Source organism: Grus americana, chromosome 2 (assembly GCF_028858705.1).
Source record: "Grus americana isolate bGruAme1 chromosome 2, bGruAme1.mat, whole genome shotgun sequence".
Lineage (NCBI taxonomy): Eukaryota > Metazoa > Chordata > Aves > Gruiformes > Gruidae > Grus > Grus americana.
In genome coordinates this window covers 112,696,328-112,711,200 of record NC_072853.1, presented here as the reverse complement: position 1 = coordinate 112,711,200, position 14,873 = coordinate 112,696,328, and the positions used below count along the sequence as shown (strand labels likewise).

At 39.7% G+C, this 14,873-nt stretch overlaps 1 protein-coding gene across 6 annotated transcripts in view; it reads left to right on the top strand.

The window, feature by feature from the left end:
• SUGCT (succinyl-CoA:glutarate-CoA transferase) overlaps positions 1-13,506 on the top strand; it is a 346,273-nt gene extending 332,767 nt beyond the window's left edge. For 2 of the 6 annotated variants that reach the window (XM_054815784.1, XM_054815789.1), the window contains 2 exons: positions 9,719-9,873; positions 13,250-13,501. In XM_054815784.1, the coding sequence (XP_054671759.1) occupies positions 9,719-9,873; positions 13,250-13,393 (299 nt within the window). In that variant the 3' untranslated portion in view covers positions 13,394-13,501. Of the gene's footprint in view, positions 1-9,718; positions 9,874-13,249 lie in introns of those variants that run through there. The other 4 variants (XM_054815788.1, XM_054815787.1, XM_054815786.1 and 1 more) reach the window with 4 other exon arrangements.
• The last annotated feature ends 1,367 nt before the right edge of the window (positions 13,507-14,873 follow it).

The following is a 14,873-nucleotide window of genomic DNA, read 5'->3' as shown; positions in this document are numbered from 1 at the left end:
GAGTTCCAAATATTTCCATGGTGCTCAAACATAGAGTTACCTGGCTGTCGTCTGTGCTGAAGAATTTCAACCACCAGAATTTCCTTGGCTGTGCTGCAGCTGATGGCTTTTTCCATTATTTTAATACTCACTCAGCAGATACTTACTTGGTGTGGGTCACTAACCAGGCAAGAAAGTATTGACTGACTGTTGAATTTTCCAAATGTGAAGGTTTATATGCCTGTGTATTGTGGCCACAGAGGAACAGTCTAAAGATGTGTAGAATACACCTGTGTGGCAATGTGCATACAGCACATGACAGACACATGATTTGACATCTAATTAAATGTCTGATCTTTGCCTTTTTATAACAATATACCCCTTTCGAGATTTAATCCTTTGGCCAAAACAAGGGATTGTTGAGGAAAAATTAGTCAATGTGAAAGACTTAAGAAGCGATTGAGAATAGTTCTGTTACAGGTGGACTAAAGGCGGCTTTCCTTTCTCAGTTTCTTTTTCTTAACAGGCTAAGATGGATATCATAAGACATTAATCAAATAAATGAATAAATCATCAGTACTAATATACAGATGGGTTGTGGTGAGGTTAGGGAACTAAAGCAAAGCAATGTGATAGACTGCTGCTGTCATAAACTGCTTGCCACACAGCTCACTTTCTGTTCTGCCTACCAACTATTGCTTCCAAAGGAGCTGTTACAGTGCGTTTTAATACCATCAGACAGGAATGCCAGGTAGACCCGTGGAACAGGTTTTCAAAACCTCTGGTTTTGAAAAGAGACAGAGAAGCATGATTGGAGCCATCACAAATAATCACCTTAACATAAATTCCCATTACAAGGTGTACTGAAAAGAGCTGGTACACGCTTCAAAGGTATAAAAAGGGGACATAGAAAAATGCTTTTTCTTCTGCACAATAATCCATTCCCTGTTCTGATGTCCACACGTGCAGAAGAATACAGAAATAACTAGACAAAGACTTCAAGGATAGGCCACAGAAAAGTGTTCCCTAGCAGCTGGAAGATCAGACTTGTGGACCTTGTCAAGGTGTTTGGGAATGTTAAATGCATTTTCAAAAGTTGCTTAGGAGAATGTTTTGAATATTCTTTCAAATTTCTGTTAAATGAAGGCCCAAAGGTTTTTTAATTTTTAGTTATTTTTACCAGCTGCTTAGAAAAAGCTTAAAGCCTCCTACCCTGAAAAAGTGCTGCTTTAGCAAGTAAGAGGTTAGAGAGAAAATTATACCCATCCTTAGGATCAGGCAGTGTTGTGTTCTTCAGTGTGCATTGTCTTGCAGCCCTGAATTAAGAGACTAGAATCAAGTTCAGGTATCCGGGCTTCAGCTGGTTGCCTAAAGAGTAAGGAAGAGCTCATCTGCTCCCACTCTGATGCTGCACAGCTGGCCAAGAGGATTACTTTTGGGGTCTCTGAAGAGCCAGAGAATCTAACCTATAGCTGGAGACAGGACACAGAGGAAAGGATGAATTGCTGTACTGAGGAGATACAGACGCTTTCTGGGTTGGCTGGCGTGTCTTACTCCAACACGCAGGGTCACACTAACCACAAGGCATGGGACTTGGAAATAGTTTTCAGCAGGCTCAGTAGGAGGGCCCCAAGGAGCTTCTTGCCTTCCTGCGCAGCCAGGGGCATGATTCAGCTTCCAGGATCATGTGAGTGTGTTGCAACTAGGCAATTCTCTGTCCTTATGGGAGGCTCATTTCAGGTAGCATTTTTATTTTTCTTGTTCTATACTAGGAGCACACTTCTGACTAATTGCTCTCCTTAAGGTACAGCAGTTAAGGCCTTTCGGTTTACAATAAAGATGTCTACGTGAAACAATATGTGGCTTGACCTCCTAAGTATCAGCGGAGGTTCAGGTGGGCCATCTTAACACCAGCCCTCTTGTGTGGAAACAGTTTTGCTTATGGGCATTTCAGAAATTCATATGTTTTATGCCCAGAAATAACCATTATGATCATATAGTCTGACCTCCTGCATAGCACAGGCCTTTCAGCCTCACCCCGTAATTTCTGCATTAGGTACACATCCTGTGGTTAACCCGCATCCTGTGGTGGGATTATATATCGAGGTTTGTATTGATTAGATTATGACTTGAGAGAAATTATGTTTTTAGCTTGGATTTTCAGTAGTTTAGGCTCGCCTCTTCAGGTTTTTCCTTTTAGAGTTTTCAAGGCTTCTCCCAGTTACTCTTCTTTGCCATCTAGTTCTTAAGCTCCTTCCTGCAAGAGCAATTTATGTTAAACTAGAAGTCTCTAACTTCCTTGCCTTGGGCTTGCACAGCCTGAATGCACCTTCCGCAGTACTGTAGAAAAGATGCCTAGAAGAAGTTGTTCCATGAACACTGGAACTAAATATTCTTTTCCTTCAGAGTTACATCCTTTATAAAACTTATATGTAATCCTTATGATAACCTGGACTTTCCTCATGTCCTTTATGGCTTGTCTCCCCAGTGAAGGACAGTACGTGCTCTTACAGAGCTGTGTCTGTACTTACCAGTAAGCCATTTGCAGCCAAACAGAATATATAACAGCTGAGTTCTTTAGCTTTTTTAATGTCATCAGGGCAGTAATTTGGGTGTCTGTCCTTCAGCAGTTGCCAATTTTCACAACACTGGTAAGAACTTAATTTTCCTTGGGATTTCTGTGCTTTTGTCAAGATTGACAGGTTCAGAAGTTACTGTGTGTGGCAGGGACAAGGCAGACAAACAGATGATTAGAAAGACAGCACAGACACGTAAATTTGTTTCCTTAGGAAATGGAGCTATGTATTATTACCTAGGGAATTTACAATTCTTTAAAATTGCTACCTCTGGGTATTCTTACAGGTCATCTTCCTTCCTGTCTGTCTTTGAATCTTCTCTTAAGGTCTTTGGGGGTTTTGGGAAGGAGTGGGACCATGTGAGTCTGTACAAAAAGTTAGGCCAGATTTTCAGCCTTGTGAGGCGATACACGTGGGAAGCAGTAGACACCACCTTACTGCAACATTCTTAAAGCTTTTTGGTGCCAAGAGTCCTCTCGCAAAATTGCGTTATTTGAATGGTGTAATTATGCGGGATTACTCTCAAATACGCAGCCAGAGTGACTGATAAATGATTTCCTTTACTCCAGCAGTCATGCAAGATTAATTAGGTACAGTTAGTATGGTGACACTTTGAAAATGCATTATATAAATGTTGAGTGGTATTTACACTGATTATATCCAGGATGTTGGTTGATAGGAAATACATAAAATGTTTTTTAATGCATTTCTATATATGCAGCTTCAGGTAAGAAAGTACTTTTATAAATGTACTTGGGAAAGGGTTTTAAGAATTGTGTAATGGATGCTTTGAACGCCTAAGTGTGGGCTTAAAAGTGGCCTGATTTTTAGACTCTCATCTATGGCTATCATACATAAACTATGTCTGTGCTCTGCCTGTCAACTCATTCCCCTCACAATGCTTCAGTCCTTACGTTCTTGACTCTTGTGACGTTGAACGGTCTTCAGAGCTGTCCCATGGCTGTCAGCGTTGGCCAAACGAGAAAAGGTAGACAGATGGCTTGTAGATATTTCTAGTATTGATACTATTTACTGCCCTACTGATTTTACTGTTCACTACTACTGTTTACGGATTTATTTATATCTGTGTTTATATGGCATCTAGAATGAGGTTTATTCTTTTTTTATTACCATCTGAAAAAGTTTGTCCATCCTCTCCACTCTCCGTTCCTCGTTCCTATTTATCCTGCCAAAGTTTTCCATCCTCTCGGCTGTGCTGGATGCCAAGTGAACACTTTGTGTGGCTGTGCTCTAAGTGGGGGAGGAAGTGGAAGCTGCAGTGAGGGAAGGAGGAGCAAGTCTTTGAAAATTATCTCCTTAATTGCTTTTTTTTTTTCCCAAATCTATTATGGGTTGTTCTTAAAAGGTAAATCACCAGCTCTAACGTCATGCAAAAAGAAAGGATTTTTCCCAGCGATTAAATAGATTCCTGAAAAGTCCCCCAAGCTCTCAAACTTTCAGATCTGTGATAAGATATCAAAAAATGTGGGAGTTCCCCGGTTAAGATGGAGCTGATTGTTCATTCTGGAGATTTCCTTGAAGCCTGTGTGTGCTACTCATACTGGCAGGGCTTTTAGTGAGCTTTTTTGTCTATGTGTGCTGTTCTACTTTGTGTTTCATTGAGGGGAAGAAGCCTGGTGTAAAGGCAGTGTAGCTAAGCTGGGCTGCACTGTGTGCGTAGGCACCCCATCTTCTCAGCTGTGAATAATGCATGGACAGAAGTCATGGCTGGGACCAAAGGGAAGAGACCAGTCACTCAAAATGAAGTCTCGCTGGTCTACTCCTGGTAACATATCCCTGCACACATCACGTCTAACGCCCAAATGTCCTTCATGGCAGCCACGAAGCCCCTTTTGCTGACTTATTCTGTATTGTTTTCCTTTTCATTACCTTAAAAGTCACTGCTTGTTTCCTGCTGATCCTCCTTTAGGCCAGTTTCATAACCAGCCGATTGCATGCTCCAAACACTTGACCTGTAGCTTTTATGGGATCTGGGTGCAAATGTATTGGCTCTGGACCATCACTGTTGATTGTTGATGATATTTCATTGGAATTGCAAAACTGTTATGTAGCAACACCATGTTATTGGAAGAGGCACAAGTGTTATTGGAAGAGGCACAAGTGTTTGGTTTGTTTTCATGCGATTCCTACATGTATATAAACTACACTGTGAGCTGGGGTAGAACTAAATAATGAGTGGCGTTGGATTTCTCATTGCTCTATTTTGCAAATGTAGATGGTATGTTGCAACAGAATGTGTACACGTACATTAGCTCAAACTTCCCCTTTCTTTTCCTTGTCCCACTTGACTAATAACAAATAATCATGACTTTTCCCTGAGCTTGGCTGTCCCCAGGCCTGATTCCCTCTATATAGTTTGAGAGTTAGATTGCTTCAATATGCTCTAACCTGTGCTGTAGAAAAAGTGTTATCCGGTGACTGCTGCACAGTGCTGCAGGACTGCTATTTGTCAGGACAAAGCAAAGATTATTACCTTTATCCACTTTTATATACTGTGCTTTGCACCTTTAATATAATTGAAATTCAGCTTTAAGTTCTGCTACTTGTAGAGTAAAATTGACTTTGCTTCTGCAGCCCCAAATCTCAGCAATGCCCAGTGACACATTGCAAAGGCTGCTGCATGTTTCACCTGTTTAGGGTTAATGTTCAAAGGCATTTCATTCTTGCAGAGCCCTCCATGTGGACCTGTTTCAGTGGGTTTATCTCATTTGTGTCTTTTGCTTTAACGTGTTTAGTGTGTCTTAACCTAATAGCTCAGTTTGATGCCTAGCAATACTGTAGTAGATAGGCGCCAAAGAAATAGAATTTATTGTGATGATGTTAAGTTTAAGTATCGGGGAAGTCATCAAGATATCTTGGTACACAATTGTCATTGTGGTTGCAACTGATACAATTTTTTTTTTATTGTTGCACTATTAACTTTTGTACATTATGTGGTGTGCACAGCATGTATTAAAAGAAGATAAGCCTAGAATTTAAATGTGGTGAAAGAGCTCTTTGATTTACTGGCAATGATAATCAAAGCAAAAAGAGAAACAGCCTCCTCTTCATTTAACAGGACAAAGGTAAATCACAGCTACCACTCATTCCTCCTTGGCTTTTTTTCAGGTGACCATATGTGTCCTTTTAACAGCTGAATTGAGTATAGTGCCCTGCTTAGAGCCAGGATGCATAGGTGACTGCTGTCTTACCTCCTCCACCAGTAACCCCGCTTCTACCCCAGCAAAGGCCTGTTTTCATCTGCAAGGCTCCCTGTAACTCACCCACATGCAAATGCTTCTGACCTTAATTAAAGCAGTTCACCTCTCTCTGCCTCAAGGGATGGTTTCCTCATAAGGCAGTTGTGTTTAATTAGCATTTGCATAGCATTCTGCTGGTTGCTCTCTGGGAGCGTTGTTCAGTAGGAGCGTGGGATTGCTGAAGCCTGACTGGCAAGCTTTGCACCCTCCTAATTGACACAGAAGCCAAGTAGAAGTTACACAAGGAAAGAACAGAGAATCGTTAATGATGGATCATTAGCAAGTAGCTCCTTTGAATGAATGTAGATAACTTTATAACTCTATCAAAGTGAAAAGTAGCATGATGAATGATGCATCAAACAATAAAAGCTCAAGAAAGACACTGGTTTTATAATTGCTGTGCAATTTTCTAGCATGCTCTAGTTTGTAAGATTAATTTCTTTGGGAAGTGTGAAGCATTCTATGCCTGTTGTACACTTAATGTCAATTTTGGTTTTCTCTCATTAGAGGTTTTATTCTGTGCCTTTTGATATCACTGCAAAAACTCCCAGGCTTTGAGATACACAGTTTTTATACTAGCAAAAATTTGCACAAGCAAGTGAAAAGTGTATAGCTACTAAACTAGTTCCTTTGAGGGTTTGCTGATTTCTCAGTATAAAGAGCTCTCGGATACACACACCTGAAATAATATTGCTTTATATCTATATAATATTATTTTTTTTAAATAGAAATTGCCTAATAGTTTTGTGGCTATGTTGAATTTCTACACTAATAAATCTCTAAGGGGCATTTTTGCTCTGAAACTATCTTCAGAAGCATTTCAGTTGGCACAGACGGATCATTCCTGTGGCTTGCACTAGCGCCCGTTCAGCCCTCAGTCAGCCCTAGGAAGAGGAATTAATACAAATATTGCTTAGTGATGTCACCTGTCCCTTTAAAATATACTGATGTCTCACTTGAGATTTCCTCTAAAAATTTAACTGAGTATGTTCAAAGTGAGTAGAATTAGGGGAATAAATTAATAGGAAAGTTTTTCCTGATGTGAGCTGTTTCTTAGCTTTCATGAGTGGAAGGGACTGTGAGAGATCATCTCATCCATCAGCAAGCCCCAAGAATCAGTCATAGGATCAGCTATGCCAGAATAATTTCATTTCTAAAGACCTGATTGATAGGAATTCTGCAGCTTCCTCACATGGCCTGTTTCAGCATTTTGCTCCCCCTACCATTATAAAAGTTTATTTTCTAGTACCTAACTTCAGTTTCCTTTGTTGCAATTGAAATCAATTATTTTCTTGTATATCATCGACATGAAAAAGGATGTACTTCCTCCTTGTGGAAAGGTCACAGAGGTTTTTTGAGGGGTTTGAGGGTTTTTTATTGTTGTTGGTTGTTTTTACATTTTTTGAGGACAGTTTTTGAAGTTTCTCTGTAGGCCCACAATCCCACTTTGTTCAGTCTGTCATGTTTTCCCTGATTATTTTGGTTGCTGTCCTGTAGAACCTCTTCAGGTGTTCCAGATGGTTGGGCAGTGGGGACCCCACATCAGATGCCGCTCCAGCTGTGAGCTGCCAGCTCTATCTAGAGAAAAAAGATTATTTCATGTGTCCTGCAGACGCTTGCCTTTTTCGCAACAGCATGATGTTGTTGACTCATCCTCACTTTGTGATCTAGAATAACCCCTAGCTATTCCTACCTTGCTATTTGTCCCCTGCCCTGGATTTATATAATTAAATGTAGTTCCTTCCCCTTGACTTTATTGAATTTCACCCTGTTTTATCAGACCATTTCTCCAGCCAGGTCATTGTGAAATCTGCTTCACAATCAGTTTTAGCTTGAAGTCCTCAGAAACCTGAGCAGGTAAAATCTGAGTTCCATCAGCTGATGGAACTAAAAATATACTGATTAGTGCTTCATCCTGAACAGATTCCTCTGGAGCTCACTTGAAACATTTTTCTGTTTTAGAAGATGCCAGGCAGCAATTCTCTGAATATGATTTCCCTCTCAGTATTGCACCTGGCTTTGGATTTACCTAGACCATGTTTCTTTAGTGAGTGTATGGAAAATAGCAGATAATTTTCTTTCTGAAACTCAAATCTTGATCTGGCATTGTAGTAGTCAGAGGTTCATCTCACCTGACTTCAGATGTCTGGATGGTAGAAGTCTGCATCTAAGGTACTTGTCTAGCCTCTCCTATATGGAGAAACATAGGTGATCACAATTCATCTGGACAGTTTAGTCATTTACCACTATCTTAGAAGAATTACCCTGTAAGTGTGTCTTTTCATCTGCAGTGACTCCAAAGGGAGTTTAAACAACTAAACATCCATATGTAGACTATTGGCATCTAGTAAAAAGACAAGAGATCGAGTGTACACTATTTGTACTTAATAGATACATGCTGGCTGTTACTCGTCTCTTTCACTGTGATTATTTGTTCCAGTATTTAATGGAACCTGAAGTTAAATGATTTGGTCCACTATTCCCCAATTCTACCTCCTTTCCTTTTAAACACAGGAACCATACCTGATGCCTTCTGGGAGCATACTCATCAGGAATGTACCGAATCAGCTTGAAAAAAGCTGTTGTTCTAAACACCCTTTATTTTATTTTGTTCTGCTTGGAGGTGGATACCTTTACTGCATTAACCATGTGATCACAGTTGATGAAGGCTGTTGAAAAAATGGCATATTTTGGCATGCTGCATGACCTTTGTCAGCATCTGTCCTCAAAAAAGTTCTTGCTGTGGTTCGTTTCCCTTGCTGGTTGATATCGTATTTCTTCAGAAATAAGTCAAACACTGTTCTGCCTATTAAAATGGCCTATATATTTCTTTGCATTTCTAAGTAAAGCTGTAGTGTCATAGGCAAAGCCATAGCTATGTATAACTTCTTCTGTAAAGACCATAACTATGAATAGAGAAATCCTTTTGCCAGTTGTCCAAAGCACCAAAGGTTGTTGTATTTCGTATTAAGGAAAAGTTACCAACTGACAATTCGGGAAATTATTGACCTCTATTTCTCTATAAAACAGTTAGTCTTTCTATGCATATGCTGAGTGTATACCTCAGTTTTGATCCTAGAGTAAATTTGTGGCCCATTCTCTCTTCTGAGGCTGACAGTAAAGGTATAGCTATTTGTCTGCTATTTGTCTATTGCTAAAAACAGAGATCTGACTACCTGCAATAGATACATGTTCATAATGTTGCCAGCTTCCCAAAGTGATTTCCACCTGTGAAATTATTCTTGTCAGAGTAAATAAACCATTGTTGAGTTTCTTATGGCTGCTACCTATGTTTTTGATAGAAAACATAAAACGAGCTGGGGATATCTTTGCTGTGCATGATGTCAGTTCTACATCACTGCAGGATAATGGAGCATGCCGCAGAGGTACTTGAGCTCTTGCTAGCTGGAGATGGTGCTTCCCATCATCTGGTGCACTGCCCCGACATCAGTAACAGTGTGTTAACACGACATTTCATTGCATTCTGATGGTTGTCCTGCCTCCTGTTGTAGACAGAGTGTGGGGATTTCTGCGCCACATCCCGTTGTGTGGGCTGGGCATTGTCATTCAGCTAGCAGAGAGTGGCAGACCTGTGACGTAGTATGACCCAGAGCACCCCGATATACGTACCACTGGGAACAAGGGGAAGACTTTCTAAATGTTGGGCGAATATTCAGCAATTCTGCATTTGATTGAGCTACTTAAAACTGGCTTATTGATATATTATTGTGACCTGAAATCTTTTTAGTCTGTAACTCCAGAATGTAACATTTCTGTGATAAGGACTGTAACAAGACTGCCCTGAAAATGAGATACTTTCCTTTAAACTAACCTAGACACTTCAGTATAAATATGGGCAGTAACTTTTGAAAATAATTTTCCTCCTGTCTGCTTTTTTTACAGGACCAGGTGTCAGATACAGTGAATTTGCTGTGTCACATCCTAAACCACCTCCGCTTGTCGGACAGCATACAGTGGAGATACTGAAGGGCATGCTGGGGTACAACGATGATGCCATAGAAGAACTGCTCCGCACTGGTGCTGTGGCTCAGCATGAGGTCAGATAAGGAACATTAGCTACATTCCTTCACACTGAGTTCACATTGCTTTGTCCTCTCTTTGCTCCCTTCAGCTCCCCTAATGGGACTCAAAGAGAAGACATAATTTAATTCCTAATTTTCTTCCATGTGTGTTTGTATGATTTTAACACTGATGTATCAAATAAACAATCTCATACTGTCTGAGTGAAAGATTTTCTTGGCGGGGGTGGGGGTAAATGTAATTATAGTCCTGTGTGGCTACTCATTTTCTGTACTTCATATGGGAAATGGAGTTCTTATCATAATTACAGTAATTGCCTAAATGTTTGTCCCCAGAAAGACATGTTAGTGAAAAGAAGCAGAACCTTAAAAATCTGTATATTAGACTCTCCACTTGCAGAGAGCTGCCTTGTACAATGATTTTAGTAGAAAATCAATTATATACAAATTGGTGGTTGATCTGATTGATTTTGAACAGAATCATCTGTCATGAACTCTTTGTTCATCTCTATTTTAAATCACAGGTAGAGTAACCATTTCAAAACTCACTTCTGTTCCCTGGTATTCCCAATTACCGATATGTCTTTATATTACATTGCATGGTCATGACAATCCCAGTATGTTGGCAGAAATAAGCCAAAATTGGCACAGTTCTTCAGTTATGCAACAAGCCTATTCCAAGACCGGTTGAGAGACAAACTATGGCTGAATAGTCTTTTGTAATTTTATTCAGAAAGGCCCAAGGTACTGTTAATTAAACATCGATCCATACAAACCCACATGCTGAATGTCAAATACCAGAACTTACCAGACGTCTCAATTGAGTTCTGTGGGTAGCTACTGTTCCTATCTCTGCTTTGCCATCCTAAGCACCTTTCACTATGGAAAAAACACGGGTGAAAATCTGTGCAAAACTTTTGACTCACTCCCACCCCCATGATTCAAACATGGTGAGAGTTGACAAACCTTCCTGAAATTTAGTAATACCATATCCTGCAGTAGCATTGCTCTTAAGAGTAAGGTGCACCGTGCACTGCGAGAAGGTGGAGGAATTTGATCCATGACAAATAGTAAGGAAAAGATTAAAGAAGAGCCATTTCTTCTCTGCAAACCAATTTGGCAGTACTTCACTCACGAGAAATGCCATGCTCCTCTATCGCAGCGTATAATTTACAGCTAAAGTAAACTCAGCGTATGGGAAGGGTCTAACCTTTGCTGTGCGCACCCTGGGAGCCAGGCAAAGCCTTTCTATTCCTAGAACTAAATAAAACTAACTCAAATTGACACTCAACACATAACGCCTGTATTTCTCCCAAAGTATCGGAAACAGGCCTGGCATTATAACTAGCTTGTCACTTTGTTTCCACTCTAACAAACAACATCCTCTGTATTACATTGGAACTTCACAGCTCTGCATTACCTTCTGGGGGAAAGAAAAGAGGTTATTACATAATCAAATTGCAGCGGAACCCCACTGTGGTTGCTCATTTTTGAAGCCCAGTGTGTTTTGGTTCATTTGTTTGCTTGTTTTCTCTGTGTTTTTGTGTTCTATTTTTCAGATCTCCTTTTTTTTTTCCTTTTTTTTTTTCTTTCTTTTTTTTTCCCTTCCTCTTGCACTGCATTCCTGGCACCAAACTCCATGCTCCGTCCATGTGCTAAAGACATCATGAGATCCTGGAAGAGTGACTTCTTAAATAAATATAGAAATAAGTCTGAATTGAGAATAGGGACACCATAGGGGAAGAACTGAAACTGGATTGGAAGAAGTTTTGATATAGTCCACCTTCCTTTTAATCTAAGGGGAACATCCCTTTTTTAATGAGAAAAGCAGCAATTTGAATTCAGCTTCATATAAAATGGATAATCTGTTATTGAACTGAGCCTTGTTTACAAATGAAAACTATTTAGTACTGTCAGATAGCATTCACAGATAAATTTGCTGGTTTTACTTTGTTAAAGGCTCTTTTCTTCCCATTGCTAAGAATCACGTACATAAGATACAGTAAAATATTGCTCAGTTTTGTTAAGAATTCCTAAAAAATTCTTTTTTTTTTCTGTGCTTTTCCAAGCAATGGAAATAGCTAATCACCTCATCCTTAGCTACAGTAAATTGGCAGAGCTTCTTTGACTTTAACGTAACAATGCTGGTTTAAATCAGCCGAGTATCGGGCTATTAACTCCGTAACATATTTTGTGCAGAGTTCACACGCAGTGTTTCCCTTTTTTTTTTTTTTCCCAGTGTTTTCCTCTCTGCTATACTGATAGTCAAATGCCTAAAGGGATAATCAGAGACATTATTTTGTCTCACCTCCAGTGTTTACTGCAGTAAGAGAAATCCAGATACTATTTTGCCTTCTCAGTGTTTAAGTCATACACTCACACACAAACTGTTGCTAACTCTTGTTCTAGTCAGGAATAAATGGAAGTCATTAAATAGGTGGGTGTCTGGAAGCCTAACAAGTCCTGTAGCTTCCAAGGTCTGATCATGAAATTTTGCCCTTTCACAAGGTTTGGTCCTTTGATTTTGGATGATTCGGAGGACAGTTAAATAATTGTCTTGATAATATCTAAGCTTTTATAGTACCCTTTTCATTTAAAAATGAACAAATACATGCAGAAAACCAGTATTTACAAAATTTACTGCACTCTTCCCAAGAATCTTCAGGAATACGTGTCTCTAGAGCTCAATTGTGTTTTGACAATCTTGTAATTTCAAAATGGTTTTCTCTTGTACTGCAAAACTGGAAATCAACCATCACAAGGGATTCTGGACCTCATAAACTGAGATCCCTCCAATTTCAAGGAAGGGATGTAGGTAGGAACGACTATACACAGCTGCCTCTGGCAATGAATTTTTTTTTTCTCTGCTTAAATTGGAAAGGAATCTGCTGGTGCTGCCATGATGTGTGTGTGGTATTGGCTTTAATTTTACTTGATTCACACATCACTATATTAAAAAAAAAAAAAAAAAAATGAGAGAGAGATACAAGACACATCTGTTGTCTGGTTCAAAACTGAACCCACCTATAGCTGTTTGCCAGGATGCTATAACTGCCATTGGAAAGGGGGATTTCCATTTTGGCATCTGTTCTGACTCCATGGTCCCTTTGGCTCCATTCTCTGCATTGGGGGATCCCATTGTTCTTGTCTTATCTTCACCATGAAAAATGTTTCCTCAGCCCCCCTCATATAACTGTCTTCCTTTCTTTTCCATGCAAGCTAGTAAAGCTCTTCACCGGGTATAAATCACCCAGAAAACTGCAAATTTGGTGGAGTCAGGCTGGTTTTACATAGCCTGAGGATCTCACTGAGGGATATTTTGATGCGTCAAAAGAAAATTCCAATCAAACAACAGGCAAATGGGTAGTAATGGATTTTTCTTGCTCCTACACAGATCTTGTTCCTGGTATCTCTTCCCCGGGATCTTCCCATGCACTTGGAAATCCCTGCATGGTTGTCTGCAATGGGTACCCTAGAACTGACATTCAAAAGTAGGCCTTTTTTGATTAGTGGCCGGGAGCAACAAGTTACCCGCTAGCAGAAGCCCACCAGCTTTGGCAGCTGTCCACCCTATGTGCAAAGGCCAGTGAAGCCATATTCATGCGAAGATTCATCTGTTGAAAGGGATCACTTAATGGTGCTGGAAGGCAAATGCTCCTTTTCTTCTCAGGTTTATAAAATAAAAATCAACAGAAAAAAGTTATTTTGTAATTTTTTTTTTTAGTATAAAAATAAGCAGAGAAAGGGAGAATACCCCCATTCCTGACTTACATCTAAAATATAAAGGTCCTCTATTTTTTAAAATTCATTGAAATTGAGGCTTTTGATGCCTGTTGATATTAATCAGAGTTTTGGCCTTGCTTCTTCAAAGATTAAAGCTCAGCCCAAAGATGTCTAATGACAATGTACTAAGGCTAAAGTAGCAGTCAGAATAACTCTTCCTGTGAGTGTGTATGCATACTCAATAACTGGGAAGAGCATTTGCATTACATTGTCATGCAACTCTGCCACTCACAGAGCACTGTAAATCTTCAGCGTGGTGAACCTGAAAGCAAAAGGCAGCTAGGCATCTCTATGACTAAAATGGTCATGATTTCTTTTAATATCTAAATGACAAGACATAGTTAATCCTTTGACCTAACATTATAGCACTGTATTAAAATGTATTTATTTTCCCAAAATGTATTAAAATGTATTTAATTGCCAAAAGACAGAGGAAAGGTAAAGTACTTTCAGAGTTCAGGAATGCTGGCACAGCTGCTCACATTTCATGTCAGTGACATTAAGCAGTGCCAGATACAGTACTTTTCTTAACTGCTTGTACATTGAGTTTAATGTGGCCCGGTGAAATGCTAAACGCTATTAGCTGGTGAAAAAAAAAAAAACAAACCAACAACCAATCTCAGAGCAGTTCCTGCAGGATCAAGTAACCTCCCTGCACAGAGGGATGCATGATACTGGGCCAATGTGATAAAAATACACTGATAAACAGTGATATAGTCACCTTTTTAAAGCTGACACCAATCAATTCAATTACTGTATGTTTCTGTTGTGACTGGAATTTGAATCAGACGTGAGAAAAATGCCTGGGATCACATATGCCAAGGTCCCATGAAACTTTTGCAACAAGTTCTTTTTTTTTGGCACAAGCTGTGTCAAGCATTGAAGGGGGGGCCAAGCCCGGGTTGAGGTGGGGACAAGTTGTTTAATTTTTAGGGTTTTTTTCTTTTCTATTCTCCAGAGCTCCAGATAAAAGTGAATTAGAAAGCACCAATTAGCCTTTAGTTAACAAGAAATTCTTAAAAATCCTAGGGTAAAGGGCACACTAAACTGCTTGCCTTAAAAGGCCTTCATGATGATCTAATTTACAGTGAGCAGTGTCGCACTGCTTATTTACAAGGTACTCCAGAAAGCAGGCTGGGGAGGAGCCCACTTCACTGCAATTGCTTCTGTGCTTCAGCTATTTTTCTATTTGCCAATCTAATAACTACCCCAAACTGGCCAAAAGAGCTTTAAAG